The sequence below is a fragment of the Fringilla coelebs genome (genome assembly GCF_963513975.1).
Source record: "Fringilla coelebs genome assembly, chromosome: 6".
NCBI lineage: Eukaryota > Metazoa > Chordata > Aves > Passeriformes > Fringillidae > Fringilla > Fringilla coelebs.
Genome location: NC_140034.1, coordinates 10422081 through 10446134, shown reverse-complemented (window position 1 = coordinate 10446134; position 24054 = coordinate 10422081). Strand labels below are relative to the sequence as shown.

At 46.2% G+C, this 24054-nt stretch overlaps 1 protein-coding gene across 1 annotated transcript; it reads right to left on the bottom strand.

Moving 5' to 3' along the window:
• Positions 1-3469: 3469 nt before the first annotated feature.
• LOC311155304 (tumor necrosis factor alpha-induced protein 2-like) lies at positions 3470-23522 on the bottom strand (the record flags this gene model as incomplete). The annotated part of the gene is made up of 11 exons (XM_084208336.1): positions 3470-3650; positions 5119-5240; positions 8232-8387; positions 10152-10262; positions 11201-11333; positions 12610-12702; positions 13700-13800; positions 15944-16018; positions 19568-19673; positions 21305-21899; positions 23237-23522. 11 exons carry the CDS (start codon positions 23520-23522, stop codon positions 3470-3472), a joined length of 1959 nt encoding a protein of 652 aa, XP_084064462.1.
• Positions 23523-24054: the final 532 nt, after the last annotated feature.

The window sequence follows — 24054 nt, the reverse complement described above, 5'->3', positions numbered from 1 at the left end:
AGAAGGCAGGTGCTCATCCAGCCCCACAGCCCAACCCATGCCCACCCAGCCAGGTTGCAACTCCCCCACATTCCCCAGCCTTCCCACATCCCAGGGAAGGTCTCACTGAAGCCACAATGGACAGCTATGAAATGTTAGGGACATCAACACTGGCCTTTTGAGCAGCCAGGCAGTCAGAAAGGGCAGGCAGGCCATGGGATGCTCTCACTGCCCTTCAGTGACAAGAGGGATGAAGTGTAACAGAACCAAGGTCTCCTGGTGCCCTGAAAGCACGCAGAGGACTCCCTGAAGATGGAGCAACCTCTTTCTTTCTTCTCCGCTGACACTCACTCACCTCATGCTCAGCACTGCACCAGGAACAAAGTTAATGACAATTTCAAACGTGCCATGGCTCCTTTCCAGCTCACAGGACCACCACTGAGGGCTCTGGGATGGGGCACCTGTGTCCCTGGGGTGATGGCACAGCACTGCAGAATGTGGCAGCGCTCAGCTGGGTCTGCACTTCTCAGGGTACCAGGGCATGACATGTCCCTGCTACACACTTTGACAGGTTATGCACAAATTTTCCTTCTTCTTGTTAGGGTAACAGACTTGAGGGAAAATGGCTGCTCAGAAAAGGACTGGCACATCCTGAGGTAGAGTTTTTTGCTTGGTTATGGTGTCAAAGAGGAGCAGTAATGGCCTATATTCACACAATAGCAAAGGAGGGTCTTGAAGCACATCCTGCTTGGGGCCTGTGACCATAGATAACCAGGAAGAAAAATCAGTGGTTTTCCTTCAGAACTGCCTATTTACATCTCAAAACTAGCAAAGACCTTGTCCAGAGGCTGGGACAAACAGCTCCTTTTACTACTGCTTCTCATGAGGTTTTCTCCTCTCTCTCCAAGAGGAAACTTCCAGTAACTGAGGTATAAAAATTAATGCAAGATTATGCTCTTGAGCCAGCTGCGAAACTCATACAGGAAGAGCTCCCCATCCCACACCTCACCATGGCAGGCTGCCCCCAGAGCAGGTCACAGCCTTCATGAGAAAGGGAAGAGGCAGCTCTGTCTGCACCCTCCTGGTGCAGGTCAGGCTTTGGGGGGTAAACTGAGGTGCCCAGACCTGCAGGCATTGCCAGCACAAATAGCCAGGCAATATTCCCTAACAGAGGTCTCGGATCCCTTGGGAGGCTGCAATGCTGGGACACCATGTGCTGCAGCATTCCCTGGTTTCATTGGAGATTTCATGGAACAAGGGGTGGAAACAGAGAGGAATTCAGTGAGAGGAAATCCTCCTCCACACTTGCCACATCCTGGGAATAACCACCAGGACTCAGCTGAATGGCAGTCTCCAGGAAATCTTGAAGAAATGTCTTCCAACCATATCCCATTCATCTTCCTCCTGGACTTTACATATGAGATTGGGATTGACCCTCATGGTTTTCCTGCAAAAGTGCAGAAATTTTGTCTTCCATAGCTGACAGGCTACTCCATGCATCCAGCTGCATGTGAAGCTTTCAAGGAGCCGTGGTTGCAGATGCTGGCACAGCAGAGCAAGGCCTCATGTTTCTCCCAGCAGACCTGAGGGAAGGCAGGAAGAAAGCTGGGTAATTAAATAGCACTCGTCAGAACTTGTGCAAGAGTCAATCAGCAGAAACATCCCTCCTGTGCACACTCTTGCATGAAACTGTATCCACATTTACCTGCTGAAATCCTCACTTCCTGGGCTAAGCAAACCATGGGCAGCACCTCCACTGCTGCCTGCCCTCCCCGGCCAAACCTTTTCACACCTCTTCTGGAAGGACATTTCATGCTAACATGAAACAACCAAAACCAGTGTTCTTCCAAAGTCCTGCCACCTCCATATGCAGGAGGAAGAAATGTGTTTCTGGCTAGGAGGAAGCAGCTGATTCTGAGAGAACCTACAGGTCACACCCCAAAGCATGGCAGCAAAATCATAGGGCTGGGATGGAAGGAGGAAGGTGTCACATCCCATAACTGATTTCACCTTTACTGATACCCCTGAACTCGGGTGAGGCCACCAAACTGTGCTAGGCATGTGTGTCCACCACACTGCATGTTCAGCTGGGTGTGCTGGGATTTGGGAGCCTATTTACCCAGGCAATTTCAGCAAACAGGAGATTCAGGGACTTACAAGGCTTTAAAGACTTGTTTCTTGATATCTTTACTAAAGCAAAGGTGACACTATGGGTAATTTCTTTAAAGCAGGGTATAAACATGGGTGGCTGACAGCCAGTTCATTATATCAGAATCAGTTTTCATTAGGAGGGGAAGCTTTTGTGCTTATTAATTGTTTCTCTAATTGCTTTCTCTCCCTGCTACCAGGGCAGCCTCCTGTCTGCCTGTGCTTGGAGGGCAGAGACCTGCATACCTCATCCCTGATCTGCTAACATGGGTAACTATAAATAAATAGTGACACCTGAGAGGGGAGGAGGAAAGGGACTGTGCTTCTCAACCTCAGTCTAGTCAGCTTATGCAACAGAAGGTAACTGCTGACAATCTCTAGTTATTGACTGAGCAGGACTATTTCTGATTGCTGAGGGCTCTGACCTGGCCAACATAAAACAAAATTCTCCACCTCCGAGCTGGAGCTGGATAACTTTGGACTAGCAAGAAGTTGTCAATTATTTAAAGTGAAGAAAATAGATGCATGTTCTCCGCTAAGCAGTATTTTAAATCCATGAGGAACTGCTTCAATTTGAAATCTGCTGCAACTTTGCCCACCCTGCCCCCCCCCCAAAAAAAGCCCATTTGTGATTATGAAGGAATCCGTTGGGAGACTGAAAGGTGACTGCAAGTACTCCAAATGAGTCTTGGCAATTCTCACCATTGGATTTAACTCCTTGCAGTGACAGTCATCCCTCTGTTTTTAACCCTCCTCCTTTCTGCCATCAGCTGCTGTTTCTGCCAGCACACGGTGGGCAAACTTGGCTCTGGTTCTCACAGCACAGCACAGTCAGCTAAATGGGGCCAAGCCTGGTTGAATTAATGCAGCTGTCATGGAGGGGGCAGTGGTGGGGCTCACACGTTCCTCCCCTTGGTACCAGAGAAGCAGGAGGATCACTGAGAGGATCCTGCTTGGCTTGTCCTGCTAGGAGGCAACAGCACCTGCCTGGGAGACCGTGCCCAGGCAGAGGGTCAGAGCTGGGAGGGAGGGGATGCTGCCGAGAGTCCTTGCTGCAGGGACACACAGACAGGAGTGAAAGATGGGGAGGAAGAGGCAGCCCTGTCTTCTCCTTTGTCCCTGCTGTAACCTGAATCATTCATCTAAGAATTCAGCACCCTGCACTGCCTACAACACGATCCTCCAGGGTGTGGATGTCTGCAGGCAGAGAGAGGGAAGTAGAGCCAACATATGGAGCAATGAGGGCCTTGGGGAGCTGAGGTTACAGCTCCACCTCCCTGTAAGAAGTGTACCTGGGCAGATACACCTTACACACAAGCACACTCACACACACCCACCTTTGCTAACAGCAGAGGCAGCCACAGAGTCCATATTTTCTAGGTTTTACTTCTATATCTGCAAAAAGCAAGTTTGCTTCTGTTTCTGATTCCCTGCAATTATCATGAAATGCCTTCAAGAGAGCAGCTCTGTCTTCTCGGCTGAGCGAATCTTTGATGTCCAGCACTGCACTCAGATGTTCCCTCCTTTCCAAAAGGACAAGAGGACAGTAAGTGAATCAGTCAAGAAAAAAACACAACATTTGTTTTCTATCCCTCAGTTTTGCTGGACCAGACCAAAGATTGGAAGCTGCTTTTTGACACCCTCTGGCTATCTAAGGGGGAGGCCACATCCCAAGAGCCGTGTGGGATAGGGCTGAGCTCCTGGGTCCCAAGCCCAGAGCACACAGCATCCCTGTGAAGTATTGAAAATGTTCACCTTAGGTTATTCCTAGAAAAAGACCTGTATCTATCATAATAGGTTTCAGATAACTCTACATTTGACTATTTGGAGGCATTTTTGATATCTTTTCTCCCCTCAAATGGAGCTAATTCTTGTTCATTAGAAGGTTAGAGGATTTGTGTTCTACAGAGCACTGTTCCCCTCAGCAGGGAAATACTGTATTGGATATAAGGCAAATGTATCCAAGCCAAACAGTTTGAAACAGAGAAATCTGTTGTAATCAAGAACAGTGCATCTACTAACACCAGGATGACCTTCTCTGAGATCTGGGCCTTCTGAGAACTTTCTATGCCCACCTCCTATACTATGTATATACATATATATATCATTGCTATGTTGTATCAGATAAGCAGCTTTTTAGCTCAATAGCACCTTCAAAAGTAGCAAAGTAAAAAAGAAGTAGGAAACCAGATGAAGCATAGCATAATCTCTTTGTCTTTCTTTTTATTTTTTCCTTTGCCTACAGCAGTCCTTCCTACAGAAGTCTAGAGACTTCCCTTGCTGCAGGTTTATATGATGACTGTCATGTTGAATAGGCACTGAAGTAATGATCTGCCACAAATTGTGTGCCCCACATTTGAAGGTATTCACACTTTTGGCCTTCACAGCATCCTGTGACAGAGAGCTTTACACTGCAATCATGTTAAGTTGGAAAAACACAGGCACAGCACATCAGAACAAAAGATAGATGCAGTAAACCACAGGCTTTGGAAAAAATGCAGTTATCTAAGATCTTCCTAGTAAAACCTGTGTTTCAATTCTGTTAAATTTTCTGTAAGAAACACAAGTGTATATTCTTGCTGAATACACCTAGAAACTTCTGAAAATAGTTACAGAAGGTGTGGTGAAGTGTTGAAGCCAGAAGCCAAGTGCTTGGAAGTTCTGAAATGCCCAAATTAAGGATGTTCTTGAAACCTACATTTGATACATATGCTCCTGTAAATTCTGCATTAAGGTGGTACTTTTCCCACAGCATTTCTATGTTGTTGACAGCAATTTCATCCATCCTCCACCTTTACAGAAGGACATCTCAACTTCAGCAGTTCATGTCTGATGAGGATATAAACCAGGCACCAGTGAGTACATTCAAAGGGTCACTGTGCCTGGCCCAACACACTGCAAAAGCATCACAGGACTAATATTGCTGTAGGTCTTCTGGTTTCAAGTGATCATGTAAGAAAGTACAGAAGTCAAAGCAATCAAAGACATTACCTGAGGTCAGGAAATTCTTTTAGAATGGGCAGAAGTGCTATTTTCATCCCCTCAGGATCAGAAGTTTGAAGAAGCTCTAAAATTGCTTTTATGGGATCCTTGAGAGAACCAGCTGCAGGACCCTGGGGAGAAAAGCAATGTTGTGTTCAGGGCAGGAGAAATAGCACAGCACATTAAGAGCTAGACTCATGTCAGACTGGGGATCTTTGTGTGGGTTAGGAGCTTTGCAGGAGTATGTACAGAAGTGCATGTATAGAAATCTGATTTTCCCCCAGGATAGCAGAAAAGAACCTTGGGAGTAGCCACAGACTGCTTCCAGGGTGAGTGGGCAACCATCTTCAGCAGTGCAAGATCCCCTTCCTGCTCTTCCTTTGGCACAGCTGGCAAATGTACCTCATTTTTCCCTAAACTGCCTTTACTTTCAGGGCCATTTCACCTCCTGGAATGTGGTTTGCTTCTGGAGGTAAGCACAGCCCTGTGCTTGACCTGTGTGAAAACAAGCCTTGTTGACCAAACATGCTGGCATTTCTGCCACCCCAGAGCAAGCCCAGGGACAGAAAAGCAACCTTAGGGAGAGGATGAGAGAACACAGATCCTCTAATAGAAAAAAGTGGGAAACAGGGCTGGACAGTGTAGAAAACATGACATGTTTGGTAGATGTTGCACACAATGATCTCCCTCTAATCTGGAGCGCACAGGAGAAAAAAGTCTCATAAAAAACACACAGCATTTTTAGCAGAGCTGGAGAAGCAGAATGCAGATGAACCACCAGGAAGAGAGCTTCAGGTCTTGCTCACATTTTCCATCAGTGCAGTAATGCAATTTAATTGCTTCCCTGAATTATTGATGCCACCACATCAACAGAGACTCTGTGACAAAGCAAACCTGGAGAACAGGCTGCCAAACTGGGGCAGGAGAAGCCCAGGTTCCCCTGATCTGCAGGGGACATTAGAAACACTTGGTCACATTTTCCATGCAGCTCCTCTGCAATGAACATAAATTAAAAATAATAATAATATTTGAAGACAGCCTTCCCCCTCTCCCCCTGCACTGCAGGCACACAGCATGTCTAACTCTGCTCAGTGTACAAGCTGTGCTCAGCTCCTGAGGCACTGGTTCTGTACAGCTTCATACTTGGCAAGCTCACTATTACAAAATGCTAATTAACTTGAAGGCATCAGATTTAGTTAAGCACTACATAGGCAGGCAAGGTCAGAGGTAAACAGCCTGCAGTCTAAATGGAAAAAAAAAGAGGTGTTTTGTCAGCAGTGTTTAAGTGCCTTTGACACGTACTGCTCTTAGGAGAGAAGCAAGGTATTTCCTAATGTGTTTTGAGAGCAGAGGGGAAGGAAGAGCCCAGAGAGAGGGCAGAGCAGGGCAGGGAGCAGGTGCAGCCTGTGCAACAACTGCACGATAAATTCAGTCTGCAGCAGAGTTCATATTTGGCATGCATAACTGTGAGCCTCATGACTAAGGAGCAGGCTGTCCCCTGCAAATCTCTTGTGCATTTCACCTCCAAGGCTTTCAGTGCTCTCACATCAAGTAAGAAAGTGCATATACTGGGGAACATGTTCTAACCAGATGCAGCCCTTTTTCACCCAAGCTTAATGTAGGGTTTTAATAGATAATTAGATTTCATTTCCTTTGCACTGTTCCATGCACATTGCATCCAAAGCTGATGCTGAGCACAGCATTTCTGGTAAACTTCAGAGTTAAGATTAGAGAACCCCCCTGCTATTCCACATGTCTCAATTGCTGAAAGCATTAATTCATCTGTGATCAATCACTCCAAGAGAGGTGGGTCTTCAGCTAAAAGCACTGGCAGCTCCCAGCTTTCTGCCATGAATCTAATGCACTAATTATAATGGGTCTGAGAGGATTTAGAGAAGCCTACAGACAATAATTTTTATTTCATTATATTCATTGGACAAGGTAAGAATTGCTGACATATGGCTTGCAAGGGACTCATCTGTGAGAAAATAGATTTTCAGTCCCTAGCACTTAAATAGGCAAGTTGTGAGAATGATTCAGCATTTGTGAAATTATTAAAACCAGTGTAGCCAAGGGGGTTTATATGCTATCACATCTGAGTCCTGCTACCAGACTGACTTTGCAACCACCGCTGTGCTGCTCAGCCCAGCCCCTTATGAAGCGCCATGCCTGGGCACTCCCAGCCTGCATCTGCTAATGAGCCATGCCAGGGACATTGCACAGCAGTGATCTCCAACTGCACCAGCTGAAGGAGGGGATGCTGCTGCCAGTGCAGTCCTGGCCCTTGGGTAACCAAGGGACTCACGTGACAGCCTGGTGGCACCTGCAGATGCTGTGTGCAGCACTGCCAATTACACCAGATTATGAGATGAGACTTTTTAAAGCTTCTGAAGTTGTTTCTGCAAATCAGAACCAATGCTTCTGCACAAGTTTTCTTCAGGGGTGTGGCTCTGCTTTTACACCCAATATTCTGCACTGTGCCTTCACCTCCTCATGTGTGAGGTGTTTACCCCTGCAGGAAGACTCATTCCTCCCCACAGCCGTCAGCAGCCACAACAGCATCAGCATGTTTTTGCCATGAGGAAATGCCACAGCACAGGGAAATGGCTCAGACAGCCACCATCCCAGCTCTGAGGGGCTGGGAAGGGCCTGTGGGGAGGGAGGAGGCTTGATGGAGGGGTGGCAATGCACACCCCGTGTCCAGGGAGGAGTGGCCTTACAGGGCAATCCACAGAGCAGGTGGAGGTGTGGAGCAGCCTGTTTGCTTCATCACTCCAGAGGCTCCAGGGTAAGCACTGCCACCCTATGCCAGGTGCCAGAGGCCTGATGGGGGAAGCTGGCAGCTTTGGAACTGTCTCACCAGCTCACAGGAGCATGCCTCATTCTTGTGTCAGTGGCAGCAGTGCAAAATTTGCATCTTCCAGTCACACATTTCAAAACCATCAGAGCTAACAGCTTCTGACTGATCAGAAAGGCTGTCAGCACATCCAAATGTCATTTCAGTGAAGCTCGATACCCCTGTGGTAAAAACTCTTAAGCTTTTTTGTAGTTTTCAGTCTCTTCCTCTGTTGGTATTGTTCTTGATGACAAAGAGCAAAACTGTAACCATATCAAAGACTTACTAAGCACTCTTTAAAGATGGTTTGCATCATCCTATGATCTTCTTCTATCTTGTTGACAATCCTCCTTCTCTGCATAGCAGATGTTTTCCTGGGAGTGGTCAGGAGGGCCTGCATGTATTCTGTAATAATGATGGCATTGACAGCCTTGACGAGGGCCTGTTCCAGAGCAAAGATACCTAGATTACCTTCCCTGCACCAAGCAAGGCTCAGCCACACCTGTACCAGGGCAGAGAGCACATATTCTGGCAATGTAGATGGCTGTCCCCATTTCTTTGCTTAAGTATTAATTTAAAATACTTGATCTAACACTTGGGCTATCTCCAAGCTGCATGTGGATGACAAATCTTGATGGTAAGTGTGGAGACATCAAATCAAAAGCAATGGGACCAGTTAGCTGACCCAGAGGTCACTCACACTCCAGAGCTGCAGCGACACTTGGCTTGGCTAACAAATTATCACCTGGGGGAGCTTAGGCTTCAGACAAAGCCAAATGCAGCCTCCCTCCAGCATCTGCACTTGACACAGGGCCCTTGGGCACACAGTTGTGGCTGGGCACAGAAAAGTCCCCTGGACAACTCCATCGTAGCTCCCACTACCCACTGAGGAACCCCAGTTCTGAGGACATGCAGTGCCTGACAGTGTTTCTGCTGGGGGGTGGGCTGCTGCACAGAAACCACATTTTGTTAGCATTTGAAATCAGAGCAGGGTTAGGCTCCAATCCAAAGGTACAGGAAATCCCCAGCTCTGTCCAAAACAGACAAAGCAAGAGGCAGAGAGCTCTGGCACAGCATTTCACTACTGAGTTGCTGCTTGCCCCAGCACTAATGTGACATAATGTCCAGTGACAGGCTTTGAACAACAGCAGAATAGATCCTGCTTTTTTCTCTTCCATTACTTTTTCCATATTGCAAAATGTTAATTAAAATCATCACTGACAAAGAGACTGCAGGCCTGGGAGTCCCATGCTTAGGAGCACACATGGCACATGTAGCAGCAGCAAATCCAGCCTGCACAAAAGAGAGGATTCCCGAGGTACCAACCTCGTTGCTGAAGAGATAGACTCAAGGGTGTTGTAAGATCCTAGACAAGTTGTTTAGGCTACTGTAAAGGTGAAAAAACTTGGGCACTTTGTGAGGTTGTTTGCCAATTACTCTGCGTGAGACACTGTGCCCTTTAAGAATTTGGACTTTTCACCCCTCTGTATCCACTCTACGTCAAAGGGATCAATAATCCTTACAAATAAGGTTGAAACACATTAGAAGCTGAGAAGATTTCCAATATAATGGTATTGGGGCAATGGTAGGAGAGGAGGGAGCCCAACATTCCCCTTTGTATTTGGGAAGTACATTCAGTTTCCACATTACTTCATTTGTTGGTTTCTCTGCTGAAATTACAGGAAGGTCCCAGCTGTCACTACCCAACCCTGGTGAATAGAGGTATTGGACTGAGACCACCAGATACTTAAAAGCCCATTTGACAACAGAGAAATCTGCAGTTTAGATTAATTTTCTAGTACTGTGCCATCCAAATGTTCAATTACTAGCTTTAGTTATTTCACAGAACAGAATGGTTTGGGTTGGAAGGTACTTTAAAGATCATCTAGTTCAAACCCCCCTGCCATGGGCAGGGACACCTTACACCAGGACAGGTTGCTCAGTACCCCATCCAACATGGCCTTCGACACTTCCAGAGACGGGGTATCCTCAACTTCTCTGGGCAACTTTTGCCAGCACCTCAACGCTCCCATAGCAAAGAACGTCCTCCTAAAATCTAATCTAAACCTATTCTCTTTTAGTTTGAATCCATTCCCCCTTGTCCTTTTACTACATGCCCTTGGAAAAAATCCCTCTCCATCTTTCTTGTAGGATTATTTCCTAATTATTTCCTAATATTGTTCTCACTTTCTTACTTATTTCTTACCTCATATATATCTGTTTCTCTCTTCCCAAAGGTCAAAAAGTTTTGCTTTAAGGATTCAAGGATGTGGTCAAAACCACTGTCACACTTTTTGAAGTGGTCTTTCAGTGTTCCCTGAGGAAGAGGAACAGACAGAGTCAAAGAGTGCACATGTAGAGACACCAAACAAACAACAGACACAGGTTATTGTGTCTTTGCTCTTTCTGCTCTTGGAAACAGACTTCTCCACCAACAGCAGCATCCTGTGTTTTTATTTCAAAGAAAATCAAAACATGACAGAAAGAAACAATTCCAACTCAGGAAGGATGTACTAAGTTCTTAAGCTCAAACTGGAAGACTGAAAGCCTGGGCCCTGGGCCTCCTGTTCCCCCCCCCCCAGGGTTGCTGGTGCTCTGTCAGAACCACCCCCAGTTCCCACATAGATGTGTAGGCCCATGGGACAGGCTGGCAATGAGCTCTGGAGACCAAAACTGCACAGTGTAGCCAGACTTTCTCTTGTCATTTTCCTTTTGCTGCCTCCAGCATGCCTAAGGAGCCTGTGCAATGAGGCTGAAGATGCTCAGGGGAGCTTCCCAGGGAAATGCACTGTCAGAAGCCTGGAATTCTGTGTTTTCCAGACACAAGGGTGAACAGTGCCTGGGCTAACAGACTGATACTAGAAAATGTGAAGAGAGGGGACTTTATCTCAAGGGAGGGACACATTTCTGGTCAGCCTTCTCTACATCCTGACTACCCAGCACAGCCCTGGGCTCTGTGAGTTACCCCTATCCTGGGAAGATGCCCAGATGCTGGGAATTAATAGGTACCAGGTGAAATTCAACTTTCTGGGGTCTGGGCAGCACAACAGCAAACACCACAAATGGTGAAACTGGGGTCCCAAAACTAGAAAATGTGAAGCTGTCCACATACAGATTCCAACAAGGCAGAGGAAAATACCAGGCTTGAAGGCCAAACTATGGCTACACCTTTTCCAAATCAGGATGTGAGAGGGAAGCGCATGACAGCCTGTGCAGAGTCTGCAAAGAGTCAGAATTAAAATGGGCCTTCCATACCTTGACTTTAGTAGTGATGGTCTGCAGAAAATGCTCCATAATGTCATCTTCCATCCTGTGTAGAAATCCATTTACCTTAACATTCTGCTGAGTGCTGACACTGCAAATGTATGTTAGCTTATGCCAGACAGTTCTGTTAAAAAAAATAAATATGGAAAGTATTGATCAGATCAAAACTCTTTCTACTGTAACCAACACAGCTGCCTGGGTCATTGAATGGACACATGCTCAGGTCCAAAGCTAGCTCAGTGACCTGCATTTCTGTGCTCATTAAGACACTGCCACAAGGGCATGACAGCTCAGTGCATGCAAATGCCACTTGTACCCACCACTAGTGAGATCAGATTAATAGAAATTCAAGTGTTTTCAAAAATGAACAAGCACGAAGCAGCCTTGACAAACAGAGTCTGGGTGAGCATCCTGTGTGCCTTTGACAATCTACAAATACAAGACAAACAATTCTTCCATCAGAACAGTCTTCCAGTCAGCAAATCCTGGTTAAAATTATCACCAGCTTGAAACCAGACATTCTACATTCTGGAAAGGCTCAGTGTACTACTTCATTCTAAGTAAAGCTGTGAAGGATTACATAAAAGAGACTCATAAGTATTCAGTCTAGGATCCAGCATCAGCAACATGCAAATACAACAAACAAAGCAGCTACCTAGGCTCAACACAAGGCTCTGATGTCAAGTAATCACTGTGCATATGTTGGATTTTGGCATTTTGCTGACTCCAGAGATCCCTGGATAACTTTACACAGGAAGAAGAGAAGCAACCTTGTTTTCTCCAATGCTGCAAGTGCTTCTGAAATTAGCTTGTAGGTGCAAACATCCTCCTCCATCCTTCTGTGCTTTACTGCTTCCCTCCTTCCTAGCAACCCCAGGGAGAACCTGGCATATTCCTTGGGGTTTCATTCAGGCACTTAAGATTGCACCTACCAAGCGCAGTAGTGCACACATCTCAGCACAACCTTTATGCAGCTTTCCTGCTGGAGGGTGATCAGGCCAGGGAAAGGAAGGATGTCACAACTCACAGTGGGGTTAGCCAGGACAGTGTCCCCCCACATGACACAGCACTGCTGCCTGCCTCCTGCTCAGTGCAGGAAGGGGGAGATGGCTGCAACCCCTGCACCCGCAGGGCCACGGAACAGGCAGAAAGTGGCCCTGTGGCCCTGGCCACAGTCACAGCCCCCATCTCAGCCTCCCTCTTGCTGGGGCAGCCAGGGCAGATCTGAAGGAGTCTTGCTGACAGCAGCTGGCTCCCTCCATGTTTAAAGGCTGGTGTGCACAGGGTTGGATGACCATAACCAGCTGGAGGCAAGGCTGGCCTCATACCAGAGTCAGAAGGAGATCAGACCAGCAGAAAACTCGTTTTACTCCCCATGTCATGAGGCTCTGCTTTCTAACCTGAAAAGGCAGCAACTCTCCAGGATTCGTAAGCTGCTGTAGATCTGTGGGCAGCCATCAAGCTGGATAAAACTTCTTACTTCATCTTCATAGCTAAATTAAAAGAGGAAGAAGCACCTTTAATCTGGCATGCTTCATAACATCTAACATCAATAGCACACTGAAGAAATACTGTGTGATTATTTGTCTTTCTGTCTCACAGTTTCAGGTGGGATCTACAGCATGACAAAGTCTCTGTCCTGTCCAGCTGATGGAGAATAAAAACACAGGAACAGCAGGGAGAGCCCTGGAGCTGCCTGGGTACCTTTGTCAGGGACCAAGAGGCAGGAGGTTGACTTGCAACACTTCCTTCTGGGGAAGCAACTCAGGCTTTGCCAAAAAAGCTGCAGAACAAAGTCTCAGTGTGTATGAATAACCCACAAGGTCTCTGAACTGCTTTGTCAGTCTCAGTCTCAGTCTCACAAAGAGCTACTGAACAATCCATTTTATAGGAATTTCTTTCCTCTCATCATGTGGAGGGCCAAGGATCTTAGATCAAATCTCCATCTGAAATACTACCTAAACCAGCAGTCCTGGCGTTTTCTGCTGAGGGGAATACATGGGGAGAGAAATACCCAAGAACAAAAAGCAGATTAAGGGAGCCAGAGGAAGTGGTTCCCTTAAGAGAGAGGCCAGGTGAGAAGACATTCATTCTGCTAGGAGACCTAGGACAGAGCAGAGCTCCCCACCCTGCCACAGAGCCAGCAGAAAGCACTGTGCCTGGGATGAACAGCCAGGGTAGGAAGGGCCAGGCCTGGGCACTGGACACTTGGCTGCCCCACTTCCCAAGTGTGTTCAAGCTCTGAGCCTCTCCAGATCTCCCCCAAAGTCTTTATCCTGTCCCAGCTACTCCAGATGCACTTTGTTCCCTCAGCTTTAGTCCAACTACAAATATTGAGTACACAAACAGCAGTGAAGTGCTGTGTCTCCAGCAACAGCTTAATGGGAAACAGCCATCAAGATCCAGGTGAACACAGAATCACCAGCTGCTTCATTGGGATTTCTTTCTTTTGAACATTAAGAATGTTACCAAAACCAGCATGCTTCCTACCTCTCCAGGAACCTCAGGCACTCCTCCAGGCACTTAGCTTCCACCTTCTCACTCAGGCTCTCGCTGACTTGCCTGGCAGCCTCTGTCTTCTCTGTTAGTATCTGTGGATTTAAATGCGTGAGAGGAGAACTGGCCAAAGTCATTTGTTCCCGATGCAGTGAACAGGAAAACATCCCACTGCTCACCCTGCAGCAAATCCCTCTGCCCTAGGCACCAACTTCTGCTTCAGTTTTGAGAGTCCTCATGGAAAAAAATGTATTTCTTATCAGTCTTATTGTAATGCCTAACCCTACACCTTTGCTACCACTGTTTTTGTTGTGGTCAGGAGGCCTGTGCTTGGGTAAAAGCCTGTCCCTGCAGATGTTCTCTGCTGACCACATCGAGCCTGGCAGCTCAGCTCATACACAGACCTGCCATCTGCAGAAGCATCTGTGCTTCTACCTGACTCATCCTGGCAGATAAATTTGGGTGCAGCCACTAAAAAGAAGGTTATGCAGACCTATCTGCGTGCCCTGCATCTCTGCCAGGGTCTCTACATGGGATGCCTGAAGAGGGCAGGTGTCACTTTCCCAGCCACCACCGCTCACACCTGGCACAGCTCTGTGTGTTAAACCCTACAGCACATGTCCTGTCCCACTGACCCCAGCTGGTGGCCCAGGTGTCTGCAGGAGGTGGGCTGTGTCAGACAGCTCCAAATTCACCCCACATCGGGCAGGCTTGAGCAGGTGGCAACTTAATGCTGCCCATTAGTTGTTCTGTGGAAACAAAAGCTTGCAAGGGGAGGAGAGCCAGATGGATAAAAGGAGACAGATGGACCCATATGCTGTGCCCTCACAGTGCTCATCAGCCAGAGACAAAGGGTGACTCACATCATGAATGGGTTTTTCCACTGCTCATAACAGATGCAAAAGCTCACCCAAAGGGGCTGGATAAAATAACCCACCCAAAGTGTCAGAAAACCACAGCTGATGAGTTTCCATGATACCTTGATCATTTTCTATCTGAAGTTTAAGTGTCAGCCTGAGAAAATTGAGGAGGTGGTAATTTCATAGGGCTTTCCTATTAATCCAGGCTTTTCCATCACCCACCCCAGAGCATTCAAACCTGTCAGTTGCATACACAACAGAGTGAATCCACTCATGCTGAAGCGTGGCCAGATGTTACAAATATGAGGACTATGGGATTCAAACCATGCTTTGTCCTAGTTCCTGTTAGAAAACTTTCCACTCTGAGCCAGGAGCAGGAATAAAACATCTTGATAGCTAAACATCACCCTAGCACCGGTACATCACTGGGCACATCACTGCTCCATGGCTCCAGTAGGTACAGGGCAAGGCAAGGAGGAAACAGTCCCGGATGTGAGCTCTGCTTTTGGTGCCACAGTCTGAGATGGGCCAGAAAAACCTGTGCTTGCCAGCTAAAGCTCTATCCTCACATGGAAAACCAGCTGCTGCTGATCTGCAATGCTTCCAATGCCTGAGGCTGTCTGCCATCCCAAAGGACCATGGAGCTACTTCCCTCTCTCAAGGCCTGAAATGAGTCTGCCACCGAGGTGGTGGAAGCAGAGAAGAGAGATACAGTCATGACAGCCCACAGCCATGCCCCTGATCTCCAGCATCACTTAAGCCCACATGTAAACTCCAGGATTTATTTTAATCCTTCTGCAGGTCGTGATCCACACCCCCTCTGCTCACAGTACACGCTGCTCACGAGTCAGCAGGGTGTGCTCCTGCAGTGCCCTTGGAGCACTGTGCTGTGCTCTGCAGAGCCCCCCGCACCGCCCGACCCGCCAGGGCAGCAGTCCCAGCAGGGATGAGCAGGAGCTGCCTGCCTGCAGTTTGCACTGCCAGCCAAGGGGCACTGCCACGGCTCAGCAGCTCTCCCTGCTTTTATAAAAGTGCTCTGCAGAGCTCACACAGAGCAGACTGGGTAACACACACCACCACTTTCCAAAGGTTACATAAAGATCCAGGAGCATGTATGAAAATGCAGCTTCAGCTTGAATCAGCTCAGGCTTATCCTTAGTTTAGTAAGGGGGTATTTTTTCTTTATGTATGCCCTGGGCAAAAACAGGTTTGGGAGCAAACAGACACAGCTTAAGCATGGCAGCCAGCGTGCAGGCTTTTAACACGCTGAGCTTAGACTGAGATATGCAAAACTAGGTCTTGCCAAATACCCACATGCTTGTGTACAAAAACACGACTGCCCCAAAGATTGGGAGCTTTTCAGTTCCCCCCACTTTACCTCAATGACTGCAGCATCTGCCCAAGGGGGTTTCCCAATATCAAAGGCTTCTTTCAGTGCTTTCCCCACTTCCTTCTAAATGATAAAAGGAAATTAAAAAGTACAGTTACGATACAATGGCATTCCTAACAACTTAGGTTTCCCAGCCTCTCATTATCCATTTGGAGTAGATGAATTTCTGCCTCCATTTTTTTTGGCTGTCTCATTTAACCCAAAGCCTGGCTATTTCCCAGCTGACCTAATAACATTTTTCTGTTTTGTTCTACATTGTTTGTTTGAGTTTAAACGATTTGCAGCTTTCTTTCATCCCAGTGTCAGCTTGGGTTATCTACAGTCTTCCCTAGTTAGCTTAGCTCAAATGAAGGCGCCCACACAGCAAAACAATGCTTAGATACATCTCCATGCTGCCAGCTACTGTAGCTGAGATTTTCCACCCTTCCTCTCTCCAACCAGCATCCAGAGAAACCAGCCAGCATTAATTAAAACCATTCCCTTGCTTGAGCCAGGGACTTGTGAGTGCAAAGAGGAGCAGGCTTAGTGTTTAGAGCTACTGTCATGGTGAGATGGGCCCCATGAGGCTGCACGATGGGAAATTTCCCAAGACTTGGCTGGCTTATGCTAGTTTGAATGGCTGTAAAAACAAAACTAGCACTGCAGAGAAAGGGCTTGTTGCTTAAAACATGATGTGACCTTTATAGAAGCTTTAAACTCAAAAATCTGGCTTGCTTATTTATTCTTTCATTTCTGAATCTTCCTCCAAGGAATATAAAGTCAGATCTCCCATTTTGGTCTTTGTTCTTTTCTGCCTGATGAATTAGGACATTTGTGGCTGTCAGCTGAAGAATTTCATCAAAAGTATATTCAAAACAACTACTCTCCCATATTCATTGAAAAGTGTTAATCAAAGACAAATAAGCAGTTGTAAACAACTCAGAAAAATTTCTTTCCTCACAAGTGCCATCACCTGACTGTGAGCAAATGTGTGAACACTATGTGCTGAGATAGCACATCCCTGCTGAGCTGCACAAACACTTCAAGCCTGCCCCCCACAACAGGACAAAACACGGCTTAGTGAGGAACTGCAAGGCAGTTAATAACTTGTTGAGGACAGCACTTAGTTGTTTTGGATCAGATTATGTGTCTGCAGTAAAAACAGCCTGCTTGTCTGTAGCTCTTGTAGTGATACCAGCACATCAGGCACCAAAGCTCCAATGTGGAGAGAACCAAAACTTCTGCTGTAATAAACAGGCACAGTTTCTTATTTCTTCCTATCTGACCAAAATGATGCAAGGCTTCAGATCCATGGATGGTCAGTACACCTGTGCTGACTGCAGAACATGAACTTCTCGGTCCTCCTTCTGTCCATTTGAAAAAATTCAGGGGTGGTGGGGAGAGGACACAGAGCCAAGTGATCCTTTGCAGGTCAGTGTAAATGAGCATGAGGATGAGCCTTGGCATCATGCTGGAGGGTCTGCCTTGCACTCTTGTCAAATTCCCCAGTACAGCAAGGGCAGAGGTGACAGACTGGCAACCCAATTGATGGCAACAGCATTTTCAGTTCACCAGCTTTGTAACCTCAAAGGCCCAAAGCTCCCTGCCCCAGGTGTGTCCACATTGAGGGGAATGCTGCCTGCATGCAGAGCTGACTGAGTTCCCCACACTGGAGTTTCAAAGTGGTTTTGAACCTCACGTGGCATCTGGGGTTCAGCACCTTCAGATATGCTCACAGTTCTCAGCACTCATTTCTGTTTAAAGTGCTTTTAGTTTGCACAGATATCAGGCTGCCACACCCAATGATAAGCCAGGTATTCATAAGCAAAGCATACCATGGCTTATTCTGGTCAGGATCTTCTCATTCTGAAATTTTAGTCATCCATTGAAGTGGCAAATTGCACACCATGTGATTTAGGCACAATAATACATGACAATTGTTAAGAGATAACAGCAGGATACTTGCTCAATAACAACTGCCTGTATATTAGCATAATGAAGGTCTGAATTACCCTAGAAGCAGAAATAGAGGGATAAAGCAGGTTTCATAAGCTGTGCCACTGAGCTGAAGAGACATCCATAATTTTTCCATATGGAGTCAGCTTATGTCCACTTAAGCTCATTAGCTTGAATCTGGAGCTGTTCTCAGCTAGCCAGGTTTGAAGTGAGCTGGGGCAATGCTGTGCAGCACTTCCAGCTCTGTTCTTTCTGTACCACTCAGCACCACATAGGCCTGGGATGCTTCAGGATCCAAGGTGGCATGAAAACTCAGGGCAGCATGGCACAAAAGCTCATAACCAGATTGAGGTGAGCCTGCTCAGCACATGGTGTATCAGGAAAACAGAAAGCCCACAGTTAAGCAAAAGCATTCTTCAGCCATTATATTAGAGGGAACTAAAAAAAAGTTAAATTTCCCATCACTGTTAGTCAGCATCTTTGAGGGCTCGTCAATGACTCAGGGACTTGCTCTAGGATAACCTCTGTAGCACTACCCTGAGTTAAGTCACTTCCTTCATTGAAACAAATGCTAAAAAAAGAGCTTGAGAACACATGGTTTTCCCCAGGGTAATGATTAAAAACAGCCCATAAAGATACTTAAACACTGAAACCAGTAGGCTTTAAGCATATTGTCACCAGCTGGCACTTCTACTTGCATGTTTGTGACTACCTTCTTGTTCTTCAGGGAATAATTCTTGAGGAAAATCTCTGCAATTTAGAGTACTTTCCCAGGGATGATTCAGCAGTTTGCCATGGAATTTCCCCTCCTCTGCTCCCCAGGGGCTGGTGGAAATGGAAAGCAAGAGAGCTGAGTGTGGTAACTCCTGCTGTTGCATTTCAGCTTTAGCTGAATAAAAGAGGCCCCGCTGAGTTTTCCAAATAACGTGGTTTCCTCTGGAACTCCCCATTGCCACAACACGTCTTCCCTGCTTCATTTGTATTCCACATGTCTCAACAGAATTCTTCAAAGAGGGAACTTTGCTGAGAAAAGAAAGAGATCCTGCAGCCGCAGCACTGGGGTCACCTGTGGGATCACAGGACAGGATTCTCTGAGGAGGGCTGCTGGGTGGGCACCAGCTGCACATTTTCTTGTGCTGAGCTCTGGAAATAATCTTTGCTCTAACATCAGCAGTGTTAGGCTGGAGAGGACTGTGAGGGGTCCACACAGAGGCAAACTTAGCAGCCTCAATATCCTGCACAGCTGAGGCAAAGGGGCTGTAAAAAAGCCCTAGCTTTGCACACCATGGGATCATTAACAGATGGAGAGAAGATGAGCAACATTTGAAACGGCCTTCAATAAGGAAGTGGGTTTCACCCATAGTCTCCCTTTCTTCCAGATAAATGAGCTTCTGAGCAGAGTGGATTGCAGCTCTCTGAAAATACAGCAATGGGATGAAGAGAGATTTGCAAAAGTCCCAACGTTTCCTTGCTACGGAACAAGGACAAGGCAGCCTCCCTTTGGCAGCAGACAATCATGGATCTTCACATCTGAGCTCTGCGATGAAACTTGGTCAGAATGGAGACCTTGGGACCCACCCATGCCTGAGCAGAGCTGGCTGTTTAACAAGGGCACCCCTTAATTTAAAACCACAGGAATAAAACCGGCAGACTGGGGTAAAACTCCTGAGTTCTTACCCGTGCGGTTGCAAGTAACTTTTCCTCAGTCTTCAAAAGAATCCACACGAGGCACTGTGCACCAAGGGAAAGGCTGTGCCCGGGTCTCTCACATGCCTGGCTGCCTCTGTGTAAAGAAACAAGAGTTCAGCTAGAGGGGCAGCTTCCCGCGGGTCCACAGCATCGCCTGCCTGGCACCACAGCCTCACACCAAGCAAACAGGGCGCCCTGCAAGAGCCCAGCAGTGTTTGCCGAGCTTGGGCAGCCACAGCACAGTAGATGATCTTGACAATGGCCTTCTGCCAGCGTTTCTTTTGTGCTGTTTCTTTTCCTTCTTCCTACATTTGCTGCCCAAGTTAAGGGTTTTTCTTGTTCTCCTCTCCCCTTCCCTCACTGCTGCTGCTTAATTCCAACTTAAGCTCAGGGGGAGTCTCCCAAGCACACTTGCATGAATGCACGATTTTGCAAGTGTCACATACTCTTTCTGAATGGAATAAAAAGCAGCTATATACCAAGACAACCACATCTATGCATGAGCTTTCATAGAGGTTGTAACTGTATTTAGAGAGGAAAAATCAAATGCTGAAGTTTGGCATCTCTGCTCTTCTCATTTCTATTTTTTTCACTACCATCTGACTAATAGAGTCACTGTCTTATTTGTTTGGTTTTTTTTTTCTTGAAGAAATTCTGCATTTATACAATACATTTTTCCTATATTCTACTTTTCTTTATATAATTAAATTACATTATTTTTCACCTCCACTTTTATTAAAGTTTTTAATATTTAATAAATCCATTACTCCAAAGTTTTACCATTTTAAAAGCAGCAGTCAAAGAGATGCCTCCTGACCACATCTACCATGTGCCTGATGATGGCCAGTGTGTACCCACCACACTGCTTCCCTCCTTCAGGAGCTGGCTGGGGAAAGAGATCACCTGATGAACTGCTAATGAGCTAATCAAGGTTTTATAAGTGTAATTAATACAAGGAACAGAGAAGCTGTGGGCTTGGATGAAAGCAATCAAATAATCCAAAAAGGCTGAGAAGTATTAGGCATTGGAGCTGCAATTAAACCACAGAAAATCAAAAGCCTCATCTGCCATGAAAAAAGAAATCACAAGAAAGTTTCAGGCTTTGATGACACCCATAGGCTTTGAATTCACATTGGGCCAAAGGGCCCCAGATGTGCCACTCTTCAGAGGGAAAGCCATATCTGTTTCCCCAGATTTGGACAGAAATTTAATGATCTGTGTTTTTCCTGTGATCTGAACACTAATGAAGGAAATAGAGAAACAACTGGGAAAACTACAAGCCAGATAAAGAAGTGGAAGAACCATAAAGATAAAGCAAAGGCAGAACAAGAGAAATCCATAGAGCACCATGCTGACATAAAGGCCAGGGAAAATTACTCTGGGGTAATTAGAGTATTATGGACCTTGTTAAAAAAGGCTTGATGCAAGGAAAGAAATTGTTCAATAAAGCAGAAAACTGTGCATGTCCAACAGCAGTCCAGCAGAAAAATACCTGCCCACCTCTGGAAAACCCCTGAATCTGGTATTAAGGAGTTAGAAAGAGGTAGTACTGCAATGAAAAAAGTCTCTGGTTCTGAGAGCACAGAAGATAAAAGAGGCAGCGGGCAAACCTAAACTCAGCAAGAGTTCTGATCATCACTGTGTTATCAGGAAGCAGGGACTGTCCTCAGAAACAAAAAAATAGAGCTATAAAAAAATGTAGGAAAAAAAGCCCTTTAGACATACCTTTTGTACATTTTAATGCTCCATCCATAAATTAAAAGGCTCTGGCTGAAGCTGAAACAGTTACTGTCAGTAAGCATGGCGAGGTGAGAACACAGAGAGGCATGACAGCAGTGGGCATAGGTGATGAGCAGTCCTGCTTCCTTGAAGACATCACTTCTGTGCTCCAGGCTGGGGAGAAATGTCCTTTCCAGGTGACTCAGGTGCTGTTTTAGTGCAGTCTCATCTGTGTTAGTAGCGGAAGCAAACGGGGGAATCTGGGCTGTCATGTATTGCATTAGCTTTTCCTCTAGATCTTTTCTCCAGAAGTTTGGGCTCCAGGTGGAAACAGAATCTGTCTCTAGGCTGTTGCCAAGCCTCTCTGCTTCCTTCTGCTTCTCCCACTTCAGTGATTCCCCCACTGACTGCAAAGGCTCTAGGAGCATCCTGTCACTTCCACTGAGTGCTTCTCCCACTACAGTCCACATTCGTTCAGCCAGCAGCACATAAAGTGATTCAGACTTTTCCATACCATCATTTCCAGAATGTTCCAGATTATGAATTTGATCACAAGCTTCCAAAAATTTTCCTTGCTCAATGAATCGGCAGATGGTTTCCTCTGCAACAGAATAAGAGCACAAGTTGCTACAGGTCTATAGGACAATCACTTTAATATCCAAGTTTTGAAGTATCTAGTTTATATCTTTTCCAGAATTCCTCAGGATCTACTCAAGTTCAGCCCACTTAAGGTCTAGCACTATCATATCTCAGTTTCCTCAGGGCAACCACTTTTTTGTTTCTAAATTTCTTTCATCCTTTTGCCTCCAGGTTAACCAAGCCTGAAGATTAATCTGTAGCTTTCTGCCATCATTCCAGAGACCTCCTCATATGAAAAATGAAGGTTCATTAAATACAATCTTTCCATAAGAAATGTACCATCTGTCCAGAAGAAAAACATTAAAGAAAGAATATCTGAGCAAGCCAACAGCTGAAAGCCAAGCCTGGAAGGAACTCTCTGCCTCCTCTACAGAAACCCTGGCAGCACCAAAGTGCTGCAAGCTCCCTTGGAAGGAAGATTTTCAGTGCTGCTTGTTTCCAATGTATCTTACCTAGCACATCAAGTCAACCAAAAAGAGTTAAATGTACTCTCACAACAGATGCACAGAGCTGCAGGCCTTTTTCCATGTTTTTATTGATTACAAGGTTGAGCAATAAAGGGTTAAGGTTTGCCAAAGGTATCTGGAGCAGAGCCCAGAGGACAAATTGAACTTGATGAGAATGCAGGGGAAGTTAAGTAAAGCCAGAAGCAGTGGGACTTAAATAATTCAGGATACAACTTTGGATGTAGAGTGAAGAATGAAAGGAGTATGAGCTTCCACTATGTTTTGCCTACATCCTTCCTAGCTTTCCTCTATGAAAACATCTCATATGTGAAATAAGAATTAAATCAAACAAGACTGGAGGGAGGAACATGACATGAAATGGAGAAGGGTTGATGCAAGGGTGTTCAGCAAAGCAATTGGCAAGTTATTCAGGAGGGGCCTACAAGCTGCACCCATCCTGCCTTGATACATACAACACATGGGAAATGTTTAATTGGCACAACCAGCCTGTGTGCAACCCACCTCCCCCTCCCATCTGTGGAGGAACAGCACAGTCACATGGCTGGGGTGTCAGTCACACGTACATCATCTTTCTCACAAGACACATCAGGAGCCTTGCAGAGATAAAAATAAAAACAGTAAAGAGAAACATTTGTGAAGCAAATAAAAAGTGAAACACAGAACTGCCCAGAGTAGCAAGTGTAGAGTTCAGAAGGGACAAGAATTCAGGTGAAGGATGGGGAGGAGGAGAGTGGAAAGCCCCTTATCCAGAAGCTGATGAAAAACACGAGCCTGTGGGATGGGAGGGGCAAAGAAGATCCAGGCCTGGACCCAGAGATAACTTCAAGGTTACCTGCAGGCGTCCCTCTCTCCTCTCCTTTCCTACTGCTTGGCCTCTTCAGCAAATTCCCTGCCACATCCTCAGCACCAGCCTTCTCCACCATTTCTGTCCCACCAACCACAGTCTTCAGCAATTTGCCTGCCAAGGTTTTCAATTTCCCTTTCCTTTTTGCCTCTTGCTTCTTTCTCTCCTCATGTGTGGCCTTGGGCAGTATTCTTGCATTTTCCCCAGTCAATTTCTCCCCCTTCTTGGTGCCTCCTTCCACAAAGGCTGCCCAGGAATGCTTTCTCTTCTGCATGATCCAAGCAGATTCAGGTGCTTTCTGTCCAACTGGGAATACTATCAGAAGAAAACATGAGAAACAGTTCTATACAAAGTTATCTGAGTGTCTATCTCCCAGAGAAGTTCTCTGTTCCTCTGACTTGTTTTTTTTCTGCGCAGCTACAGGCATCAGCTGCCTTTGGAAAAGTCTAACCTGGTTCCTGTCTGTGCCAAGTGAGGACACTTTTATAGGCTTCCAGCCTCTTACGTAATCCTTCCCTCTTCTGGGTAAATAATGTCAAAAACCTCATACATAATCTAACCACAACCACTGGGGGAAAGCCAGGGGGATTTTTGGAATTTTCTAAATTATTAAAATATCCCTGCACTGCCAGTTATCTTGATGACAATCCTATCAGTTTAAGGGAGTTGATTAGTAACAGCTTTTATGAAGCACACATCCTTTTCCACCCACCCTGCATGCCCAGGCTGCGCCTGAGTTTTCCTTTGACAGGGAGATCACATCTGGGTTTGGAGCCAAGTTTTCCCTCACCTCCTACCAAGCCTAG